This window comes from Gadus macrocephalus, chromosome 6, assembly GCF_031168955.1.
Source record: "Gadus macrocephalus chromosome 6, ASM3116895v1".
NCBI classification, from domain to species: Eukaryota; Metazoa; Chordata; class Actinopteri; order Gadiformes; family Gadidae; genus Gadus; species Gadus macrocephalus.
In genome coordinates this window covers 19,970,139-19,994,917 of record NC_082387.1, presented here as the reverse complement: position 1 = coordinate 19,994,917, position 24,779 = coordinate 19,970,139, and the positions used below count along the sequence as shown (strand labels likewise).

Genomic DNA, 24,779 nt, shown 5'->3' with positions numbered 1-24,779 from the left:
ACTACTTGTACTATGTTACTTATTACGCACAGTGCTTGAGAATTCGACCGAGAAAGTAATAATGCATGTATTAATGTCCCAGACAGATGGTGTTCTTAAATGTACTAGCTTGGATTGTTTGAACCAAAAGTCAATTGTTGTTCTTTGGTCTGTAAAACCGTATCAGCTTGGTGAGATGGACCCGTGGGGGGGTCAACCAGGGTCACTCTCAGAGGGGAACATGGACCAGAACTCACTGCCGTTCAGAATTCGGTGCTAGAAAACCCCTCCATGGTAAGGTGGCAGTAATGTACCGAACAATGTTTTGTAGACATCATAGATGTTTTGTAGACATCATGGATGTTTTGTAGACATCATTAACCCGTAGCAACAGTAGTGGTGATAATCAGGAAGCAGATTGCCAACAGAAATACGTCCACTCCTGACATTGCAGCTCATTACCAACGGCGGACTGTTTGCAGTTAACCTCTGACGACGCCCTCGCCTCATTGAAAAGCGTCTGCTGCGTGATTCTGATGATTTGTAGAAAGCCCCCAACCGGTGGTCCTCATGGTGGTCTGGGCTAGAGGTGTACGGCGGTATGGTTTGAATCCCCGGCGCCAACCTTCTCTCTGCTCCCCAGGTGGTCTCTGAGCGGTGTTGCGTAATACCAAGAGTGAAAGTGGAACTTCTAATAAAACGCTGCAGAGCTCGGGCCATAAACGGAACAGAGTGACGGGTTTATGGGACTGTTTAAAGGGCGGTGGACACGTTGTCAACCTGGTCCATCTGATAACTGGTGAATTCTCTTGTATTTTGAACTAATGCAGGACAAAAGAGGAACAGAGAGTGAATGATTAATTGGTCTAGTTTGTATAGTTATGTAATTCGTAAAGGTATGATCTTGACCTGGAATCATCTAGACCTTATTTTAGCCGAGGCTATTCTTTCGGTTTCTGTGACTCTCGACGTGGATCATCCCCAAACCTGAAACATCACGTTAAGACCATGCAAGCTTGCACTATAACTTTTGATTCTTATACGGAATAGGAACTGCTATTGGTTTTGTAACTAAAGAGAGAGGAACATTCGGTATGTGGGCTGTACATAGGCTTTAACATATCGCCAAGTAACGTGTCAGACATCTTTATGCTTGTTTGTTATGGTCACTCTTTTTACAATCAATTTACAGGCAAACGTATTTGGTATGTTTTTTTTAAATCCAAAAGCTGCTGATAATCAGCTTACATTCGTCATCCTGTATCTTTGCCCACAGTCGTGCTCTGGGACTGATCATCCCAGAATCAAATTCAGTTCAGCAAGCTAAATGAGACACACTTCCTGTCAGTTAGATTGATAATGACACTCGATGTTACTCGATGACACAATGTTATCGAATTATGTAAAACAAGAATGTATGTATTAATAACCTGATTCAAATCTGGACACTCCTGTACTGTGAGAGCAGAACCATGTGTTTGGGTCCACCTGATCTAGTAAGGAGAAGGGATTTATTTTATAATCAATATTAATAGGGTAGGGTGGTTAAACCACAAATAATTACAATTGTTTGATTGCAGGTAGAGGGATACACTTATAGGCCTGCATCCTATAGCCAACTTTGTTTCTGGCACCGATGTGTGGAATTACTCCCCCTGGCCTTAATTGAAAATGTTTTTTTCAAACATGGAATCAGTAAAATTCTTGGAAATTACAAACCTCTTTTATTTTCCTCTGTTGTATAAAGAATAGTATCTGCAGTGGTTTGGAAGCCCTGCTTCTGTCATGTGACATTGGATTTATAAAGCTACCCCTAATTCGTCCCCTCTTCATCAGTACAGTAAAGGGCAGAAAGATTTAGCTGATGTTTTGCACATATCCGGTTGTAAAACTATACCTGGTTAGCGTATGCATTCATGACAACATAGGCCTGTAAGGTAATGGCCATAATCCTTGTTATAACACGCATTACTTTTGGAATGCCTGTCTACCTCCTCAGTTGTTTATTTAATATTTTACATGGTTCATTTACTATTTCTTGTTGCAATCGAGCTAATCTGTGCTGATGTTTAAAAATGTCAGTAGCAAACCTTTTGATAAGTTACAGAGCAGCTTTCCAAGTCTTTAAGCCCTTATTAGGAGTTTCCTCAGTCATTCAGAAGCCACTTTGTCTATGATGGGCACAACTATTTAGTGTTCCAGAAGATCATCCAACGACCCTCAAGGATGGTCTTAAAGAACCGTGTTAGATTTGGCTGAAGTCAATTCTTTGTGCTCTTTACTTTACAATTAATGCAGATTTACTGCTTTCCCAAAGTGAACAGGGTCTGAACGCTCAGTCCTCTTCACGCCTGATGGTATGCGACCCTGCAAACGACTGGACAGACTCCCACAGACAAGTACCACTTAGGCCCCACAAAGCATCGCCTGTTAAAGCAGACACGGCGAGCATGTTGGACCCTGCTGCTAACCCTCGGGAAACTCCTTGTGACGTTTTGAACGAGGATCTTTCTGGTTCATTATTGGCCGGTTAAGTGTTTGTTTTCGGTTGGTCTCATGGTGTTGAATGCATTTTGTGGAATGTAACGGAACAAACAGAAATTCAACCGCTCTCTCGGATTCAGTCAGATTCAGAGCCCCCCCCCCCCCCCTATCACAGGAGTCTCACCGGAGTCCTGACGTGAAGTGTGGTGTCTGCGGTCGGTGTGTATGGGCCGTAGATGCCTAGCGGGACTGCTGTCCCATTTTTAAAATATTCATTAAAGGACTTAAAACAAAAAACAAGCATTTGAATTTATGTTAATCCCTCAAAACAGTAAAAGCAGGCTCCTTTTTTATGTTCTGAGTCGCAGTCTAAAGTGATTGGTGCCGGGCAATAACCGCAAGGGGACAACCTGGCTCTTCAGAACGGGTTTATATGAGGAGATAAAGACTGAGAATGATAAAGACTAAAGACTGACGGTTGCCCCGTAAGCAGCCATCAATCATCTCCTTCCTCATGTTTATGGAGAGCAGTCAAGGGTGTGTACTTTGGCCTGTGACGCCATGGGCGTTTGGCGTTGGCAGGACCGGTCCACGGACGCAAGGGTGTTCCCCCTCGTCAGCTAGGTGTTGTAGCATGGCCGCCGTTGACGTGGGCCTGAGAGCTTCAAGGTTTTTAATTTGCATACATTCAAATCCCCGCTTATGTGGCATGTTGTTCAGGACATCCTGTCCATGTATAGAATCAGGTAACCCATGTATAGAAGAGGAACCCTGGAATGGAGACTGTGTGTGTGTGTGTGTGTGTGTGTGTGTGTGTGTGTGTGTGTGTGTGTGTGTGTGTGTGTGTGTGTGTGTGTGTGTGTGTGTGTGTGTGTGTGTGTGTGTGTGTGTGTGTGTGTGTGTGTGGGCTGTCGCAATAATCGCAAAAATGAAATATCGCGATATTTAGAGCACACCGCGGTAGATAATGGGCCATCGCGATCACCGCATATGACCTGGTGCGGGTTGCGCGTTCATGAAACTGACCGTGGAATTCTAGAATGAAACGTGCGTTGCCATGATACCCATTCATTAACGTTCATTCATTTAGTTACGCAGTGATGTTGCTAGGTACGCGTCCTGCGTCGCTGACGCATTAAAATCTGAAAGGACGCACTAAACTCACTATCCATGCGTCCCGGGGACGCATCTCATTTTCCCCATGAAAAACGATACATTGTGAACATTAAACAACTCGTGTTTAATCACAGTAACTGGCCAAAGAAACCTTCTTGTGAGCAGACCGGACAAGCGCTGTTTCAACCCTCTGCGCATCTACTCGGCGCAGACGTGATCCCCTGTACAAAGTATCGCGACATGCTAATTTAGCCGCTACCCTAATTTAGCCGCTAATTTAGCCGCTAGCTCGTCACCGCTGATTTCATTTCAACAATTAAAAATACGAACTTCATAGTAAATAAACCCACGTTTCCACTGCTCGATGCTGTGCTCATTCGTGTCGATTATGTTGTAACGTTTAGGGGACGTGCTGTAATGAAATAAATGAAACATAATCCGGCGGTGGTGATGAAAACTACATTGAACGGCAGCCGCCATATTGTTATGCCCAAACGGCGCCTGCGCATACATCGCGCTTCCAACGAGATTTTTTAATAACCTTTTTTAAATTAAGCAATAAGCCCCAAGAGGCCGTGCTTTGCGCTGATTTTAGAACAGGTAAGGGGAGTTGTTCGGCACTACACAATGTAAAGTAATATAAATATAAATTTAGTAACAAACGTACTGTTGGCAAAGTGGTAACGTATTCTCCATGGCAACTGGTTCCACACAAACCTTCAGCTCCGTTGTGTCCGAAAAGTTCGCTGACAAAACTCCGGTTACGGGTGTGTTTTGAATTAAAATGTGCATTATCTCGCTTAAACGGCATTTTAATTTTTTTTGCAATAATATCGCATACCGCGATATTGCGCCCCCTGTTTTCACCGCGGTGAAAATTCCTCAACCGTGACAGCCCTAGTGTGTGTGTGTGTGTGTGTGTGTGTGTGTGTGTGTGTGTGTGTGTGTGTGTGTGTGTGTGTGTGTGTGTGTGTGTGTGTGTGTGTGTGTGTGTGTGTGTGTGTGTGTGTGTGTGTGTGTGTGTGTGTGTGTGTTCCAGTTCCATCGATCAATGTATGCCTGTGTGAGGGCCGTGCCCCCCCGTCCTCCAAGCTAGCATGGCGCCTGAGTCAGAGCCATCATGTCAAATGAGATTCAGATTCAGATTCTTTATTGTCCTTGTTTAACAGAGTTAATCAACGAAATTAAGTTTAGAGCATCACCACTGGCATAGTATATAAATATAAATATATTAATAAAAAAAAATAAAAAAGATAAATAGATAAGTAAATAAATAAATAACAATAATAACTTGAATAAGAATGCAGCCAAGTCCAGTCCATAGTTGTGATGTGTGAGAGTGAGGGGGGTTGGGGGGCTGCAGTCCTGCAATAGATGGAAAATAGTGTTATATGAGTTATATGACCGAGGGGCTACAGACTCTCTCTACCAGCCCTTCTGGATGTCCTCCACTGGTCACCTTAGCATGGGCTAAAAGTATACCCTTCAGACCGTAACTCCCAACACACCACCATCTTCCCTGAGTCTTTTATAACAAGGCTCCCTCCCAGTATCATAGCTATCCTTTGCAGAGGGCCTCAGTGTCTCCATGGTGACCCTGCGTGTGTTACTGTGGCCATGTTGGGGACCGACTACAGACGGTTTGACATCGAGGTTGACGTGTTACCAGAGGCCCTGGTTCGGGTGAGAGTGGAAGGGTCTGCTGAGGGCCGGTCGGTCCACAGAGTAGAGCACTCCTGAGCTCAGAACTCATGGAGATACGAGTCACATGACCTCCAGAATCCCTGGAAATGGCCTTATATGGGGCAGTCCAAACAGTTTATCTCTCTTGGTCTTTGTCCATCTCTGTTTATTGGTCCAATCTCTTTTTTTATTTTATTTGTACAACTGCATCTGTTGCATTCGGGTACCAAAATGAGGCAGTGTTAATTTGACAAGTTGATAGACTTGATAGTAATTAGAATGTGTTGACAGTTGGCTTTGTTTGACGTTACGTCCGTATCTGGGGACCGCTGGAACCTGGCACCACATTACTGGTTGGTTTTATTTTAGTGTTTGGTGGCTGAGTTAGTTTTCTATTTACGTATTTTCCCTCAAACATATCAATTGTTGGGTGAACTTCTCATGTAGCTGAAGGATGAGCTTCAGCTGATAATAGGAGGCGATGCAGAGCCTCGTTCAACCCCTCATCCTACATCCTTTCTCTCTGCCCTTATCTTTATATTTATCCTGGCCAGATCACCACCGCGCTAGTTAATATAATAATACAGTTGGATCTATTTCCACGGTAAATTTTCCCCACTTGAGGTGTTTAATCTCTCTGCTGAGCTTAATAAATCAAAGGCATGTGTTGTATTTGTTCTAAAAAAAGGTTTTTACTATACTTTATTTTTAACACTAAAATCGATGGATGTGTGCTTCATCGTGGTTCCACAAAATCCTCAAAATAGCAGTTGCTGTTGCACAGTACTGAAGCACTGTCTATAGAGGAGGAAAGGGAGTCCAACTACGATGTGTCTATAGAGGAGGAAAGGGAGTCCAACTACTATGTGTCTATAGAGGAGGAGAGGGAGTCCAACTACGATGTGTCTATAGAGGAGGAGACGGAGTCCAACTACGATGTGTCTATAGAGGAGGAGACGGAGTCCAACTACGATGTGTCTATAGAGGAGGAGAGGGAGTCCAACTTCGATGTGTCTATAGAGGAGGAGAGGGAGTTTAACTACGATGTGTCTATAGAGGAGGAGAGGGAGTCCAACTACGATGTGTCTATAGAGGAGGAGAGGGAGTTTAACTACGATGTGTCTATAGAGGAGGAGAGGGAGTTTAACTACGATGTGTCTATAGAGGAGGAGAGGGAGTCCAACTACGATGTGTCTATAGAGGAGGAGAGGGAGTTTAACTACGATGTGTCTATAGAGGAGGAGACGGAGTCCAACTACGATGTGTCTATAGAGGAGGAGAGGGAGTTTAACTACGATGTGCCTATAGAGGAGAAGAGAGAGTCCAACTATGATGGTGTCTATAGACTCATGGTATAGGAGGAAGTGGTGAGGGAAAGTGGAGACTGGAGAAAAACTATATCAGTCTCCGCTCTCCTCGTTATGCTGACTTCAGCGGGGCAGCCAATGAGGAGAGGGCCTTCTATGTCTCCATGGTAACCTTCTGTTGAAGTTATCACAGAGAGGATGGGGCGAGAAGGAATATGTCTTGCCCTCAAGCTAAATCTATTTATTCCGTGCGTTCTTTGGCCGTCATTTCTATGCTTCATTCATTTTCTATTAGGCACCACAAAGCATAATTTCCTTTGATAGGATCATTATATGAATGATTCTCTCTGAAGGCCCGGTAGGAGCAGGGCTGACCCCAGATCTGGCGGTCTGACTGGGGAACACGCCATGTAATGAAGGAAGAAGGTATTGAAATGTTATTCATGAATTTTCATTTTTTTTGCTATTTTTTTCTCCCCAACGTCCTGTAAAAAGATATTTGATGTCCCGACTTGATATGTTTTTCTTGGTTATTATGGCAAATATATTAATCAATCCAGTGTTTCCCACACATTGACGAGACTATGGCGCCCCGCCATAGTCTAATTTCGGCCGCCATAGTCTCTGCGTGCACATGAATTATTATTATTATTATTATTTATTTTATTTTTTTGCTCAGACGAAGTTCGTGTCGCTCTCATTGGGATTGCATGAGAGCACGAAGTTCGGCTGTCTGCCTTCGGCTGTCCCCCCCGTCCCCCGTCCCCCCGTCCCCCCCCATAGTCTCCAAAATTTCTGTGGGAAACACTGCAATCGACCTAGCCCGAGTGGGCCAATCACAACCCTTTATCTAAAAGGGGGCGGGTTTGATACGATGACTGAAAGAGGAGCGCCCTATGGGAGTGCCGTTGAGGCAACTTCATAAACAACCAAGAACGCGACTGCTGATGTGTCACACTCTGATTGGCTGTGTGTCCCTCAATTGCGTCCAGAGGCACTTTGGCCTGTGCCCCTTGAAAGCAGAACTGAGAGGTTCCACACACGCATTTGTGAATTTGTCTGGCGATGTCAGGATGTAATGAATGAACATTTGGCTAACAGTTTATACAGTTATATTCCCTTTTATACAATAGTTTCATTTAGTCCTCAACTATTATACAATATCTTCAATCACTGCCACTTCAAAATACAAGCCAGGTCTTCTGAGCTGAACTACAGACCAGGTAATCTATTTCCAACGTGTGAACTACAGACCAGGTAATCTATTTCCAACCTGTGAACTACAGACCAGGTAATCTATTTCTAGCCTGTGAACTACAGACCAGGTAATCTATTTCTAGCCTGTGAACTACAGACCAGGTAATCTATTTCTAGCCTGTGAACTACAGACCAGGTAATCTATTTCCAACCTGTGAACTACAGACCAGGTAATCTATTTCTAGCCTGTGAACTACAGACCAGGTAATCTATTTCTAGCCTGTGAACTACAGACCAGGTAATCTATTTCTAGCCTGTGAACTACAGACCAGGTAATCTATTTCTAGCCTGTGAACTACAGACCAGGTAATCTATTTCTAGCCTGTGAACTACAGACCAGGACTTCTAGTTCTAACGTGTGAAATACAGACCAGATCTTCTGACCTGGGAACTACAGACCAGGTCTTCTGACCTGTGAACTACACACCATGTGACCAGGTCTTCTGACCTGGGAACTACACACCATGTGACCAGGTCTTCTGACCTGTGAACTACACACCAGAGCTGTGTTCGAAATCGTTCCCTATCCACTCACTCACTATTCCCTATATAGTGTCCATGATATAGTGCACTATTTAGGGAACGTACAAACGAGAATTCGGACACTACGCTTAAGATTTCTAAACGTCATTTGCGTCAGTAAATGCGCCGGGTATTTGTGTGACGCAGACAGATGCGCCAACATCATGTAAACAAACCGGTCACTCACGACGAAAGCTGGAGGTTGTATTGATGTTGAATGTTACATTTCCTTGTTTAATTCATTTTGAATGTTAAATGTTCTATGTTAAATCCCAAATAAATTGTTGACATTTCTAAACGAAAGCCGGAGACTCCATCATTAAATGTATTCGTTTTCGCGGTTATTCAGCTTCTTCTTCTCCTCCGGGAAAACACGACCGCATTGCATTGTGGTATACGGGAGTAACATGTAGGGTACATCGTATGTACCCTATTTTAAGTCCACTATATAGTGCCCTATATGGTGGACCACTGAGAATTCGAACACCCTACAAAATGGCGTGCACCCTATTTAGTGCACTACATCCATGATAGGGAACGATTTCGAACACAGCTCAGGTCTTCCTAGATTTGACATTTCAGAACAGCAGTCATTGTATTAAAGTTAATTGAACTGATTGATTTGATCATTGCATCAAAACCTTATCTGACCTTTGCGTGTCGTCCCTTTATAACAAGCAGGTCTCTGTGCACTGGGGCAATCCTGAACCTTCAGAACCTTCAGAAACCTTCAACAATGCCTCCAGAAGCATTGTTTCTTTGACCCTCAGTCACATCTTACACATACTCGTACTGTGTGAGGGTGACCTGCTCTCCAGCATCAGCCTGCTCTCAGCTCATTCAACCTAGGGGGGAAACTTGAGGAGTTTCTTGCCAAACCTTCTCCAAAACAATGTGATAATCAATATGATGAGCCTTATAAAGTGTTTCTCGTGGGATTTAAATCCAGTCAAATCGATGTCTACAATATTAGCTTAATAATAAAGGAAGTTGATATGTTAAATAGGAAATGTTTCTATTTACTTTGTTACTTTATTAACTTTTGTCTGTTCATGCAAACCATATCCTGATAGTGATAGTAGTCGATCACCACCGCGCTAGTTAATATAATAATACAGTTGGATCTATTTCCACGGTAAATTTTCCCCACTTGAGGTGTTTAATCTCTCTGCTGAGCTTAATAAATCAAAGGCATGTGTTGTATTTCGTTTTGTTCTAAAAAAAGGTTTTTACTATACTTTTGTTTTTAACACTAAAATCGATGGATGTGTGCTTCATGGTTCCACAAAATCCTCAAAACAGCAGTTGCTGTTGCACAGTACTGAAGCACTGTCTATAGAGGAGGAAAGGGAGTCCAACTACTATGTGTCTATAGAGGAGGAGAGGGAGTCCAACTACGATGTGTCTATAGAGGAGGAGACGGAGTCCAACTACGATGTGTCTATAGAGGAGAGGGAGTTTAACTACGATGTGTCTATAGAGGAGGAGACGGAGTCCAACTACGATGTGTCTATAGAGGAGGAGAGGGAGTCCAACTACGATGTGTCTATAGAGGAGGAGAGGGAGTTTAATTACGATGTGTCTATAGAGGAGGAGACGGAGTCCAACTACGATGTGTCTAGAGGAGGAGAGGGAGTTTAACTACGATGTGCCTATAGAGGAGAAGAGAGAGTCCAACTATGATGGTGTCTATAGACTCATGGTATAGGAGGAAGTGGTGAGGGAAAGTGGAGACTGGAGAAAAACGATATCAGTCTCCGCTCTCCTCGTCATGCTGACTTCAGCGGGGCAGCCAATGAGGAGAGGGCCTTCTTTGTCTCCATGGTAACCTTCTGTTGAAGTTATCACAGAGAGGATGGGGCGAGAAGGAATATGTCTTGCCCTCAAGCTAAATCTATTTATTCCGTGTGTTCTTTGGCCGTCATTTCTATGCTTCATTCATTTTCTATTAGGCACCACAAAGCATAATTTCCTTTGATAGGATTGGTTGCCATGGCGCCGTCACGGGTGGCTGCCTGTTGCAGTAGCTCTTGCAGTTCCTACTTATTTTTTCTTCTAATTGCTACTATTATTTCAACTTTACATCTTTCTGATATTCGCTGGAAGGTGCCTTTTTAATCTTTTAAACACATTTGATCATTAGTTTAAGTTAGTGTTAGTGTAGTTTTTTGTGTAATTTGTGAAACTCGTGGACCAAACAATGATTAGCCATACGAGGGAAGGGCTGCTGATGTACCGGCCGGGGCCAACGGCCGGGGCCGTTGGAGCCCCACCCGCGGGCATACCTGCGGAGCTTAGGAGACACCGGAGGGGAACGAGAGCCGGAACGAAGGCAAGGTTGAGACGGGAGACGCACAGGAGATTTAAACCTTGCCTTCCATCTATCGTGATGGGGAACGTGAGATCGTTGGCCAACAAAACGGACGAACTAACAGCCTTGGCCAGCGGTCCTGAACCTTCCTCAGGTTTAATCGACCCTATGATAAACGTTCTGCTACTGACCCCAGCATGTAAAACACTATTTTCTTAATGTATACAAAATGTAGTGTTGATCAGATGCTGTGGATCTGCTGGTGCCTTGCCTTGACCGTGCCGGTGGAGAGAGTTATTCTCATGACCGTGGACTTGTTTAGAATAGCCTGCCCCTTAAACTCTCATCAATACTGTCTGAGCCATCTCCAATGTCACCGCTTAACACAAATAGTGGTGTTGGTTTAGAAGTGGAGGAGGTGGGGGCGCGGCGCGCTATGACTGGGTCTTAGCCTGTCTCTCTGTTTCCAAAACATGCTATGTGTCATGGATCCATACAATCACAGGGATCAGTTAAATATTATGATTTAAAATGTATGACTAAGAGGGCTGCATCTAACACATCCATTCATTATATTTCAAGACTAACTCATTACCAATAGTCCAGCTAATGCCGATGGTAGCAACAATGTGTCTGGTTTGTCTTGGCAGAGCAGCGCGGAGCGATCACAATGTTGTCGTAAGTCTCTGGCATTTTCCCGCCCGTGGCGCTTAAACCTGTAAAGCCAATTAAGGTAATCAAATGTGTTATTTTTCCAATTATCTCTCGGCGAATGGCATGCTGTGTTTGTGGCGGTTGTCATAGCGGAGAGGGGGCTCCGCAAGGTCAAAGCAACGTGTGAAAATGATATGTGATATTTTGGGCTTGCCACAAGCTCAGAGTTTCCACTTGTATTTTGAAGGGGGGGGGGGGGGTTGTTGCATCATTGGACAGCTTTGAGGGGGAACCCCTGCCCTCTCCCTGCCACCTCCCTCTGCGGCCACCCCTCTGGCCCCCCAGGCTTTTCCATGTTCTACGTCACTCACCCTCCACCCACACGACCCCCCACCCCTCCCCCCAACTCTTGGAAACTGTACTAAATTTAAAGCGCTCCACCGTAGGGGGGGGGGCCCACGATGGAAACGGGGGGACACGAGCCCCCCCGCCTGACAGGAAGCCCTGGCTGCGTGCCCTCCGGCCCCAGCAGGCCCGGCTGTTGTTCCACCTGAGCGTGGTCTCTGGTGGTCCGGGGTGGGGTACGTTGTTGATGTTTAGCAAGTGGGTGAAAAGTGGTGTGAAAAGTAGAGCTCTTCATTTTCTCTCCCACCGTGGTGTTTTGTTTTATTAAACCATAAAAAACGGATGCAATAGCTGAAATGAGTAGAAACTAACTTAATTGAAAAGATGTAATCTCTGTATTGTTGGACCCTAATGTGCTGAGAACACCACAGTATTAGCTGGGTTTGACCTGAAGGTCCAGGTTAACTACTACCAGTACTACTGGTACATCAGCCTGCACTGTATAGACACCATCAGAGGTTAACTACTACCAGACGAGTACAGCCTGTACTAGACACTAGGGGTGTGACGAAACGAGACTTGACACGATATTGGGTTCACGAGAACGAGACGAGACGAGATTTTAAGAAAACTACAATGACAAATGATATGACTGGACCAACAGACTTTTATTTAACCAAGTCGCGCATGCATTTTGAAATGTTTTATTATAACTCTTTACATGCATGAAATTGAAACTAAAAATAAAATTTATAAAAGTTAAATAAAAATAAATTTAAAAAACTTTTTTTCAATTGCAAACAATATTATGTGCAAAATCAAATCAAAGTACCCAAAATATACTTTGATTAAATGTATTCGTTTTCGCGGTTATTCAGCCTCTTCTTCTCCTCCGGAAAAACACGACCGCATTGCATTGTGGTATACGGGAGTAACATGTAGGCTACATCGTATGTACACTCAAATTTTGGGTATTTTAAGTGCACTATATAGTGCATGAAATTAACCACTGAGAATTCGAACACCACTACAAAATGGCGAGCACCCTATATAGTACACTATATCCGTGATAGGGAACGATTTCGAACACAGCTTATGGCTGCTTTCGATGCTTCCCCTGCTTCCCCTTCTTCTCCTCCTCTTCTTTTCCTTCTCCTTCTTTAGGTTCTGGCAGGCTAGATGTAGCAAAGGTGCATTACTGCCCCCACAGGCGACAAATAGAAGTTTGGATAAATCACAAATCTCGCGAGACAGATTTTTAACGCGACGGGTAATATCGTCGAGTTTAATCTCGCGGGATCTCGTGGCACGAGATCTCGTCACACCCCTACTAGACACCATCAGAGGTTAACTACTACAAGAGGAGCATCAGGCTGTACTGTAGAGACACCATCAGAGGTTAACTCCTACCAGAGGAGGTGCATCAGTCTGTGCCACAGAGAAAGCCTCACATTATTGGATGCTGTGATGGCCCTTTGGCAGTGTGTCTGTGGCAGTGAAGGCCACCGCTGAGGTTGGAGAGTGGCTCCCTGGCACCGCGGGTCCAGCTGCGTGACGGCTGAACGCGGCGAGCCACGTGCCTCCGTTGCGTCACACAACCCAGGGGGGAGCTGAGGCAGTATTTTTAGAAGGCAATGAGTGTATTCTCTAAACTCACAACAGCAACGCACGCTGCTTGCGTATGCAAGGATTATTGTGACCAGGCTATTTTTAGATGCTGCGTGCAAATTATTTACATTTTTCCTCTGCTCTTCCCTTTTTTTTTTTTTTCTCTTCCTGGGTGGAGCGTGGCGGCAACGATACTCTCGCTGGGTGCCGGGGGAAAGTGAGCTGCTCATCTGATCCTAACACGTCTGTACTGCAGATGATGCATGTCATGTGGGCCGCATCTCTTCGTTAGATGAGCTGCTGCGTTGTATTCAAGGCCCTGCCACCAATACACCTTTGTATAAACATGTAGAAGCAAAGGGCCTCATCTATATTTATGCAGTCTGGGGACTATGAGGGCCAAAGTCCTTGTGCCGCGGTTGTGTCTGAGGGCCAGAATGATTGAGCAACGCAAGGAATGCCACAGAAAGGAGTGGGAGATGGATGAGGTGGACTGAAGGCGGGGGCGTACTGAAGGCAGGGGCGTACTGAAGGCAGGGGCAGTGGGGGATGGAGAGGGACTGAGAGACAACGGACAAACTGTATGAATGAGGGACAGTAAAGAAAATGATATAAGGGCCGTAAGCCCTGATGTGAGCGTCGAGCTGCGATGTGACTTCTAGAACCTTCTCCTAGTTCACCCGAAGAGAAGCTTGTTAGTGCAGAGTTGTATTCAGTTGGATTAAAGTTGGATTTGGAATTTAAAATCCTAATAGGTGAGTTTAATAGGATTTGAATAAATGATTAACCTAAGATTTCTTCAGTATTTGATAAATTCCCTGAACTTGTAAAGCGGTCTCCCCTGCGACCTGTCTGACCATAAAAGATGATTCTTATCACGGGCAGGATCACAATAGGCTCGTTGAAACGCCGCCACACGTCGGCGGTTAGTGGTTAGTGGCAGCATCCCAAACTCGGCCCTAAGCCCGGGCCCTCACAGACTCGTCCCTCAAAAGGGCCACGGAAACCTCCCCCTCCCCGTACCAAAACAGTTTTTAAATAGTTACTTGACAATAAACCCTGGGATTATGGTTGGGGTTACTCATCCAGGACCTGATTGAGCGGTCTCGTCGGGGGATTCTGCTTCCAAGGAGCCTTGGCTAGGACCCGCCTGGGCCCTCTCCTCATCTTCTGCTAGCCTACTTTTCGTTGCAGTCCTTCCCCAAGAGCACCGTTATTTTAGGCAGGCCGCGGTAGGGGGGGGGGGGTTCTGTGCGCAACAAGCACATTGTGCGGCAGAGGTTTCAAAGGGAACTGGAGGACAGAGCAGGAGCAAGGCGGTAGCTCTGCTGGCCCCATCGCTGCTCCTCCTTCACACCATGCAGGTGGCTGATGTGGGACGTCCCAGACGGGGAGGCAGCAGTTGTGGCACATTTACATTTATACCTACATTAAGGGCATTTAGCAGACGCTTTAATCCAAAGCGACTTACAATAAGTTTGTCAGAAAAAGAGAAACCACTATATAACTCTGTCGGTACAGTAAGGATGTTCATAGAACTAAGTGCCAAGCACTAACAATGGTTAGGTTAACCCATTCCCCGTACACTTTTAAGTGCAAGGATGCGTACAACATACAATAAGTGCTTAAGAGAAAATTTAACCCAAGGTCTTTTTCGACAGGAAGACCCATAAAATAAGCCCTCCAGATACTGATTTTCTTTGGGTTTCGTCATAGTAAAAATCTCCCCTCTTGATAATGGCTGTTTTAAATTCTCTTTTATATTATTTACGGTAGCTGGTAATCGACTTGTGTGGACTTCCTGGAAACATGGACCTACTGGTAAGGCACAGATTTGGAAAATAGTATTTTTTTAAATCACTCCCGGTAAGCTAAATAAGTTGTTGATGCTTCGTTTTATGTGTAGGGACCCTAATTATGCAACTGCAGAGTTTGGTGTTATTTTGAGCAATATTAGAGGTTAAAAAATGCAGATTTGTTCACTGTGCCTCTAGCCAATAACATGGAAGCCATTTGGGCTGTAACATTGCTCCGGGCAACTTTGGGCAAGCTCTATACTCGATTACCAACGAAAAAAAAGTGTCTGGAGGGCTTATTTTATGGGTCTTCATGCCGAAAAGACCCTGGGTTCAATTTTCGCCGGAATTACACTTGGTGTTTTGTGGAAACTGGTGGCATTTTGCATTTACTTCATTAACTTCACAGATTAAAAAAAAAAAAACACTCTTCAGATATTGTCCTATTGGATAACGACTATGATAATAATGGAATGATTATATAACTGATTATTCTCATCAAGACATTCTGCTAAAAAAAAGCCTAAATCATGACCCATTTGCCAAGGAGAATTCGTTTATATATCTTCTGCACCATCATTCCTCCAAAACCCACTCATTTTCATGCATTTGCATGTTTGGACCAGTGACGATATTGGTCAATAAATGCTTTTTCTCCAGAGGAAGAGCATGAAAATGGTCCTCATTGCATGACACAATTGTGAATATTAACAAAGCAAATAAATGACTCTCAAAAACAGCCTTTGTTGGTTGTGGTCAGCAGAGATCGCTCATGTTGCTAGCTGGCTTCAGATTGCCTGGGAATCTGCTAGTCTGGGAGCGTGAGGAAAACGGGGTTCTACAAGGCTGGTTCAATCACAGAAGGGCTCAGGTGTGGGGTCTTCTCTGAATTGTGCGCACAGGAGGGAAGGAGTTTAAAGAAACATTGTGAGTTAAACTTACAATTTGTATTATTAGGTTGTAAAAGTTAAACTTGGAGCTGTTGGTTGGTCAATTTGAGAAGTCTTAAGAAATGTGTTCACATTGGTTGGTTGAACCTGACAGTATATTTATAAGATATAGTATTTCTTGGAGGTGGTCATATGAACAGATTAGCCTTGATATTGGCCCTTTACACCCAGAATGCAGCATTAGCCTTGGTGGTCCCCTACACCCAGAATGCAACACCAGCCCTGGTATCAGTCCCCTACCCCCAGAATGCAACACCAGCCCTGGTATCAGTCCCCTACACCCAGAAGGCAACACCAGCCCTGGTATCAGTCCCCTACACCCAGAATGCAACACCAGCCCTGGTATCAGTCCCCTACACCCAGAATGCAACACCAGCCTTGGTATCAGTCCCCTACACCCAGAATGCAACACCAGCCTTGGTATCAGTCCCCTACACCCAGAATGCAACACCAGCCTTGGTATCAGTCCCCTACACCCAGAAGGCAACAGTAGCTTTGGTATCTGTCGCCTACACCCAAAATGCAACACCAGCCTTGGTATCAGTCCCCTACCCCCAGAATGCAACAGTAGACTTGGTATCAGCCCCTACACCCAGAATGCAACGCTAGCCTTGGTATCAGTCCCCTACCCCCAGAATGTAACAGTAGACTTGGTATCAGCCCCTACACCCAGAATGCAACGCTAGCCTTGGTATCAGTCCCCTACCCCCAGAATGCAACAGTAGACTTGGTATCAGCCCCTACACCCAGAATGCAACACCAGCCTTGGTATCAGTCCCCTACCCCCAGAATGCAACAGTAGACTTGGTATCAGCCCCTACACCCAGAATGCAACGCTAGCCTTGGTATCAGTCCCCTACCCCCAGAATGCAACAGTAGACTTGGTATCAGCCCCTACACCCAGAATGCAACACCAGCCTTGGTATCAGTCCCCTACCCCCAGAATGCAACAGTAGACTTGGTATCAGCCCCTACACCCAGAATGCAACGCCTTGGTATCAGCTTTGTACACAAGCTTTTGTGGCTCAGTAAAGAGGGGGAGGTGAATTCTGAGTAATAACGTAACACACTGGATCATGATGAAGGAACAGTGCGGACATATTGCATAAAACTACCAAGCACAACATGGAGGGCAGGTTTAGTAATCCATGGGACCAACAAGTCTAAAATGTAAACTGTTCTTTAAGAAATTCACACGTTCGGTCTTCATTGAAGACTATTAAATAGAAGTGCTTTGTAATTTCAACCGTAGCATAATTGATCAGCCTAAGTAGGCCAACAAATAATAAAAAAAAAGATACAACTCCGCAACAAGCAAACAATAAAGGCCAACAAATGTATCCATATACATTTAGTGACCGTGGCAGCCACTTCAATGTTCTGGTCAACTCTCTGTTTTCATGCACTACATGTAAATCGTTCAGGAATTCTGTGGGTAATTCTGCGGAATTATATTTACATGGAGCAGTAAACCTGGGCCATATGTGGCAATTAGAGAGTTATGTAATTCTCCCCACTGCACAACAGTAATCCCTCTTATTGCTGAGCTTTGCCATGTGATGCTGCTCAAGGTGTGTGAGGGACCTTCTGTTATTGCCTTTGTTTTGGTCAGCGAGCGGCGACCGGCCGCGGGGCGGTCTGCTGCCTATAAAAAGCTTCATCCTTGAGCCCGGACAACCGCGCTTGTTACTGGGAGCTGCACTTGGATGCTGGTGCCGTTATGCAGCCGATTCCCACGGAGAACCTTCTGGTCCGAGGAAACCGCGCAAAGTACTGAACGCAAAACGCCTCGTCTGTTCGTCTTTGTCCCTGCAGGACTGGAGTATAATCGACCTGTGGATACTTTAGTGATGGATTGTTTTTTTTGTCTGTGTTTTGTTATAGGGGCAGATTTAGCTGTCGTTTTATTCAAGTGTTGTTGATTGACATGCCCTCAAGCGTGCTTCCTCAAATGTATTGTGTGTGATCAATATAAATGCAGTGCTGGAATATATGCAAGCTAAAAGAAGAAGTTATGTAATCAGAAATATAGCGTTATGCAGCGTTGTCCCAAAATTTGGGACAAGCCTCACGGTCCGTCGCTCTCCCCTTCCTTCCCAGGCTCCTTCCATGCGGAGGCTCCATCCATGAGGAGGAGCTGATTCGGACAGGTCACAAATAAGAACCCCCCCCCCCCCCCCCCCCCCCCTTCCCCTTCCCCCTCACCCCTTCCTCTTCTACCCCCTCTTTTCTTCTCCCCTCTCTCCCTCTACACCTCCCTAACTCCCCCGAGCCCCGTTGGGTGGTCACCCTGAAGACGCCCCACCTCCTCCTCCTCCAGCTCCATCATGCTGATCAAGGAGTACCGCATCCCCATGCCCATGAGTGTGGAGGAGTACCGCATCGCCCAGCTCTACATGATCCAGGTGAGCATCTTACCTTGGTGATGAGTGTGTATTCCTCAGAGAAACGGGGTATCATACTGCCGGACGCAGCGCTGTGATTGGTCCTTGCCAAGGGGAGGAGACATGCCAGAAGCCCGGAGAGCTGACTCAGGTTTTACAAGCGGGCGGGGGCTGAAGAGGACAGGCTGAAATTTGTTTCAAAAGTGCATTTCATTTTTGTTTTCTTTGCTGGAAATGAGGGTAAAGCCATCCAGTGCATTTGAGGTTGGTGCTGAAGGCTATATCTTCCTGGATAACTTGTGAATAATAATAATAATATTAATAATAATAATGGCCACAACATGAACTGATGCATGTTCAGTGAGCTAAAGTGGTAGACTAGGTGTTAGTAGAAAAGTTCAAAACCAAAACATCCCCAACAGATAACTATTTAATCGGTGTTGGTCTGTATATGAGCGATGGTACACTTGCTATCAGGAATGAAAACATGATAAGATCACAGGAAGTTTAAGGGGGCGAGCCTCCAGCGTCAACAAGCCTCGTTCTACCTGAAATGCTGTCATGCAGAAACATCAATTTTAGTGTGCCGACCCACTCAGAACAGGGCGTTGTAAAGGGAGGATGTTTCCCAAAGCGTGCCGATTGCTTACAGAGTTCACCCCGAGTGCATCACAGTAAGGAGGAAACAAAAGGTTCTATTGTTCCTTCGACCGAGGAACAGCCCTTACTCTGGACTCTCTTCTGGGTCTGTTTCTATTCAGGAAAGGATTGTGTCCTCCCGCACTCCATCCCTCCCACTCTCCCACTCCCACTCCCACTCCCACGCAGCCGCTCACTGTACACACAGGGCGGGTTGGGATGGAGAAGGGATAGGATGTAAGAGAGATGTCTTTGCAAACCAGATCACTGGTCATTGTTCAGCAGATTCTGGTTCACTCAAATAACACAAATAATGAACATCATTCAATTCTAACGGACGTTATCAGATTTTCCCTGACGCACCTGTCGTTCCTGTGAAGTGGCAGGTGGGTAAACTCTGCATCCTGAAGAGGCATGCTTAGGGAGTAGGACACCTCGTGTTAACCACTCACCTGCCATGGCCTAGTTTCCTCAGTTCAGTGTTTCATGGTGTTCTGGGTGCAATGCGAAGGACGTGCTCAGCAGAAGCCTCCCATAGCGGCTACAGCGTGTGCCCATCTATTCCCGGCTCTCTGCAGCGGAGCCACCAGGCCAGGCCGCTGGGCTACTGTAGTCAGAACCGCGGGGGCATGGAGGGAGGACTACACTCTGCATGTTATAGAAGTAAAAAATGGGGATGATCATTTCACATTAACTTTTCAAGGATAGTCCATGCTGGAATGCGCAGACTATCCTGCGTAAGTATTGTCGATTTTCTAAGAATAGCTTATTTATCTGGAGCCGGTGGATGGCCTTTAGATGCAGCTAGTGCAGAACGCGTGGACTGTAAACGGCGAGCCTGTTTTTACCAGTCAAATGTAGTTCTGCAGGCCCAATCAAGACGACCGTTTAATGGGATCAAAAGAGCGAGAATGGGCAGGTTCAGGGGGAAGCTGGCCTGAACCTACAAGAAGTAGGAAATCACACTCTGTATTTTTACATCCAAGGTCAGGGTCTGAGGTAGGCATGGGCGTCGGGCGATATGGCTGAAAGCCATATCACGATATAAGTTGTTCATATTGATCGATAAATATTAATAATTTGAATGAGCTAAATAGACTAGGAATGACCATGCTGGATTTAAATACTTCTGCTTAACACTTAATATGACCGTCCACTGTTCTTCATTGATAAACACTCCAATGTCGATACAACAATGAAAAACACTCAAATATTGTAAATAAGTATGGAACCGTGTTCGTATAACAAACCCAGATTCGGTGGTCCAGTCCCTTATAGATATTAATTGAACATGTTTTATATTGATATTGATCAAAAGTCTATCTATACTGTTTTATGGCCCAGGCCTAGTCTGAGGGTGGGAGAGTCAGGCCCTGGGACATGTATGGTATTGGTAGCTGTAGACTAATGTACACACTTAAAAATAGTACTTAGCATTGTGTAGCATCTTATCCTAGCTATCTTTGTTACATACGGGAAATGGGTTAACCTAGCGATTGTTAGTGCGCTTGGCACTTGGTTCAAAGAACACCTTTACTTCACAGTCAGCGATATATTGTCGTTTCTCTTTTGTCTGACATTGGATAAAAGCGTCTGCTAAATGCCCTGAATGTAAAAATATACTCTGCATCGCTAAATTTGAAGTCTAAATACGTCTATTATTCATGCGTGGATCAAAGTGGAGGAGAGGGACCTGCTGACGACGTGTTGTGTAATCCACTGACGTAGTTAGGCCTGCCTTGTGTTGCGCTACATCTTCATAGTGTCTACTTGCACCACCAAAGTGCCTTACTGTATTACTCATGTTTCCCAGAGAGCCCCAGTGCTAGAGGTTCAGCACTCGCTCTAGGAAACGAGCCGCTTCTCCTCTCCGCCGCGCGCGCCCCAGACGGAAGAGGAAGAAAGGAGAGAACCTGGGAACTCTTCCATTAGTGACCGCCAGTAACCCCCCCCCCCTGCAGCCCATGCCGATGCCAGGCTTTTGTCGCCACGGCAACCGTGACATTGCCGGTGTGTGACGGTGGTCCGGTTTTTGACCACCGAGAGAGGGGAGGGAGAAGAGGGAGAGATAGAGAGGGGGGGGGGAGGGAAGGGGGCTAGAGAGATTTTTTAAAAGGGATTAGAAAGAAAGCAACTAACTTTTTTTTCTAAAGTTAAAGGAGGACTGTCGAGGGTAACCATTCACCCTCTCCTCATTGCAAGGTTACCAGGGCAACTGCAGCATGCAAACAAAACCCCGGGGGGGGGGGGGGTTGACCCTGGAGCCAATGCCGGGCACCCTGTGGGCCGGGGGGGTGATGCCTTCACCGTCTTCAGTGACTTGTGTCTCATGACCTTCAAGGGCCGCCTCCTCTTTCGTTGATGGTCAACAGCAGGTTCTGACAGCGCTGTGGTTTTGGTTTTGTGACACACTAGTGCAGCTCGAGTGCAGGATGTGAGGGGGGAAGTGACGCCTGTACGATGTATGGGTCGCAGTGCGGGGGCTGAGCTCTGTCTGGTCCAGAAGCCTCTTGAGGGGAAACGAGCCGACAAGGCCTCAGCGGTGGCGGTCACATGAGGCAACCAGGACGTGACCTCACGCTTCCTGCCAGCGAGGCCTCTAGTTCCCCTCTGCACACACACTCTTATCAACGCTGCAGAGCATATAGGGTCCGAAAAAATATTGACATAATTTTTTTTTAAAAGAGCTCACTCATCCCAGAAGACGAAATAGTGGAAAATGTTGAGTGTGTCGACTCTATGTTGATGTTTCCCTGGCATTTGTATTAGCTGTTTAAAGACTCCACTAGTCCTGGGATTATGTTGGTAGCACTGGGAGACATGGGTTTGGGTTCAGCTCCTACTTTCTGCTCCTCCTCAACAAGGACTAAATGAGGCTTTAAAGAAGGACTGTTACTTTCCACGAGTCCATTTCCCTTCAAACCTCTTTCCTTATTAAGTGGACAACCATGTCTCTGACTCTGTGTGTCTGTATCTGCGTCTCAGTCGCTCTGTCGCTCGCTCTCTCTGTTTGGCTCTCAGTCTCAGGCAGTGGGAGGAAGAGGAATATATACCAAGTTTTTTGGCATACTTAGAGGTTGGCAATATAATTAGCATCATGCCTTTTCCTTCCTCATTATAATATATTTTTAGTTTTGCATCTCATCATGTACTCATCTTTTCAAATGTAAGCCTGCCTGACCATGTATTTAGTACCCGTTTTTATTTGATTTTAAAATCTCCATGCACTTGTTGAGCTTGAAGTGGAGCTCCAGTCCTAAACGTTGAGCTGTTGGGTCTTCATGGGTCCTGGGTGGATGTTGTTGTCTCTGGGTTTGAAGGTATTGAATGTAATCGTTACTTCGGATTGTTATTCGCTGTTATGGCATCGCTCAGCATTGTAAATTAGTGCTGCAACAATTAGTACCGGTATATCAATCGGTTCTACAGATAATGTATCAAATCTAATTTCGATAATTGATTAAGAGTTCAAGTTATTTATTTGTACAAGAATAAGTACTAGCTACATCATGTCTCAGTTCAATAAAACATGATGTTCATGGATCATTATAAAAGGAAAAGTTAGGTTTTTCTGTGGTGCTTGCATATAAAAGCAGCCGTTTTAAGACCTCACTGGTAGATGAGGACGAGTGGTTGGGCGGCGCTGAGACGGTCATTTCCGGAACACAAGTACCAAACGTCTGAACCCTGAGTTCACTGGGCTCACATCACGAAGAGGCACACTTCCTCCTGTCTGTTCTTAAAGCGCTCAGCGAAGCAGTCGTTACTGTGACGACACTGCAGTGTGTGACATCCTTAAGCCACGCCCAGGGCCTTCTCTCGTGTGTGTGTGTGTGTGTGTGTGTGTGTGTGTGTGTGTGTGTGTGTGTGTGTGTGTGTGTGTGTGTGTGTGTGTGTGTGTGTGTGTGTGTGTGTGTGTGTGTGTGTGTGTGTGTGTGTGATGTAAATAGAGAGAGGGTGGGGCACCAGGATTGGGTATTGGGGCTTCCTGCTTTGCAAATAGTGTTTACGTGACTCCAGAACGTCGGCTAATTATGGGAATATGCAAATGGTCTACCAACGTTTGCCAAAGTACAGGCAGGCTGAACTAGGTCAATGAGGGCCTTGTGTGTTCAGGCTCCACCGCCTCCAAAGGAAACCCTTGGGGTGGGTGTGTTTGTGTGTGTGTGTCTTTGTTCAGATGTTTTTAATAAAGCTGGGAGGAGCATTAACCAGAGCAGCACTGGGCCGGAATTTGGCTCGGGAGGTAGAGCGGGTTGACAACCGCAAGGTTACTAGTTCGATCCCAGACTCCTCCTAGCTGTCGAGTTGTCCCTACGCAAGGCACCTTACTGCTTCCGATGATCAGGGTGTCGCCTTGCATGGTTGACACCGCCGTCGGTGGGTGAATATTAAGCAGTATTGTAAAGCATTTTGATTGGCCGCTGGTTAGAGAAGGGCTGTATAATTCAGGCCATTGAACATCAGGGCTGGGTAAAAAAATCGATTTAATCGATTTTGGATCGATTTCATTTAAATTTTGCGATATCGATTCACAGGGCATGAGATCGATTTTCATTTTTCTTTTTTTTTTTTCAGATTTCTTGTTACCATTATTATTTTTGCACTTTTATAAACAATGGCTAATGCAATTTGCAGTGATGGAATGTTGTAGTTCAGGTACAATATCACTTGCAATTCCTTTTTAATTTCGAAATTGCACTTTTGCGACTTGAGACAAGTTTAAACTGTCCAACTTAAAAGTTTGCACTTAAAACCTGTTGTTTAAGGTGAAGAGGAAAAAGAAAGTACATTTGTATTTTGTAACACAGGTGAGCCATTTTCATTATTTAAGAGCAGATTGAATCGAATCAGGATTAATCGATTCAGAACCTTTTATGAATCGAAATCGAATCGATTTCGATTCAGAACCTTTTATGAATCGAAATCGAATCGATTTAGGACATTGGCCACGATACCCAGCCCCATTGAACGTGTCGCACTGCTCCCCCCCCCCACTCCCTCCTCCAGAAAAAGAGCCGCGAGGAGACCTGCGGCGAGGGCAGCGGCGTGGAGATCCTGGAGAACAAGCCGTACGAGGACGGGCCGGGCGGTGCCGGCCAGTACACCCACAAGGTCTACCACATCGGCATGCACATCCCCAGCTGGTTCCGCTCCATCCTGCCGAAGGCCGCGCTGAGGGTGGAGGAGGAGTCCTGGAACGCCTACCCCTACACCCGCACCAGGTGACTCCCCCCCCCCCCCCCCCCCCCCCCCCCCCAGTACTCAGTACTCTCTTATCCGTGAACCTGTCAGAGGAATGCGTTGTTTGGTGTTTTGTGAACTCAACTGAGCAGTTGTGTTGTTCAAGCGTCTTCTATCTGAGGACACGTGGGTACACATCCGTACGGGCGCCACAACATTCATGGAACGAAGGGGGACTTGTGAGCATCTGGTGGCGTGCGACCATGCGTCCTCTCTGGTCTCTGCTGCACCAATTAGGAAACAGACCCCCGTCAGCCAGGCTTTTCATTAGTGCTGGGGGGGGGGGCCTGTGGAGGTCTGGAGGTGCTGACAGGATATTGACATTTAAGAGACGAGCCGCCAGCTGCTCTCCTGCCCTGTTTGATGTCGGCCACCTCTTAATGCTCCGGCTGGGCCCGCCTCATTGGTGACCCAGGGGGCGTCCTGATTGGTCGGTTCCGAGGGCGTCCTGATTGGTCCGTCCAGAGCGTATCCTGATTGATTGGTCTGTCCAGAGGGCA

General features: G+C 45.7%; 1 protein-coding gene across 6 annotated transcripts in view; it reads left to right on the top strand.

Annotated features, from left to right (window-relative positions):
• The window catches only part of LOC132459938 (membrane-associated phosphatidylinositol transfer protein 2-like), a 54,509-nt gene that overhangs the window by 3,580 nt on the left and 26,150 nt on the right, over positions 1–24,779 (top strand). For 5 of the 6 annotated variants that reach the window (XM_060054831.1, XM_060054836.1, XM_060054833.1 and 2 more), the window contains 2 exons: positions 18,113–18,417; positions 24,046–24,260. In XM_060054831.1, the coding sequence (XP_059910814.1) occupies positions 18,340–18,417; positions 24,046–24,260 (293 nt within the window). In that variant the 5' untranslated portion in view covers positions 18,113–18,339. Of the gene's footprint in view, positions 1–16,941; positions 17,783–18,112; positions 18,418–24,045; positions 24,261–24,779 lie in introns of those variants that run through there. The other variant, XM_060054832.1, reaches the window with a different exon arrangement.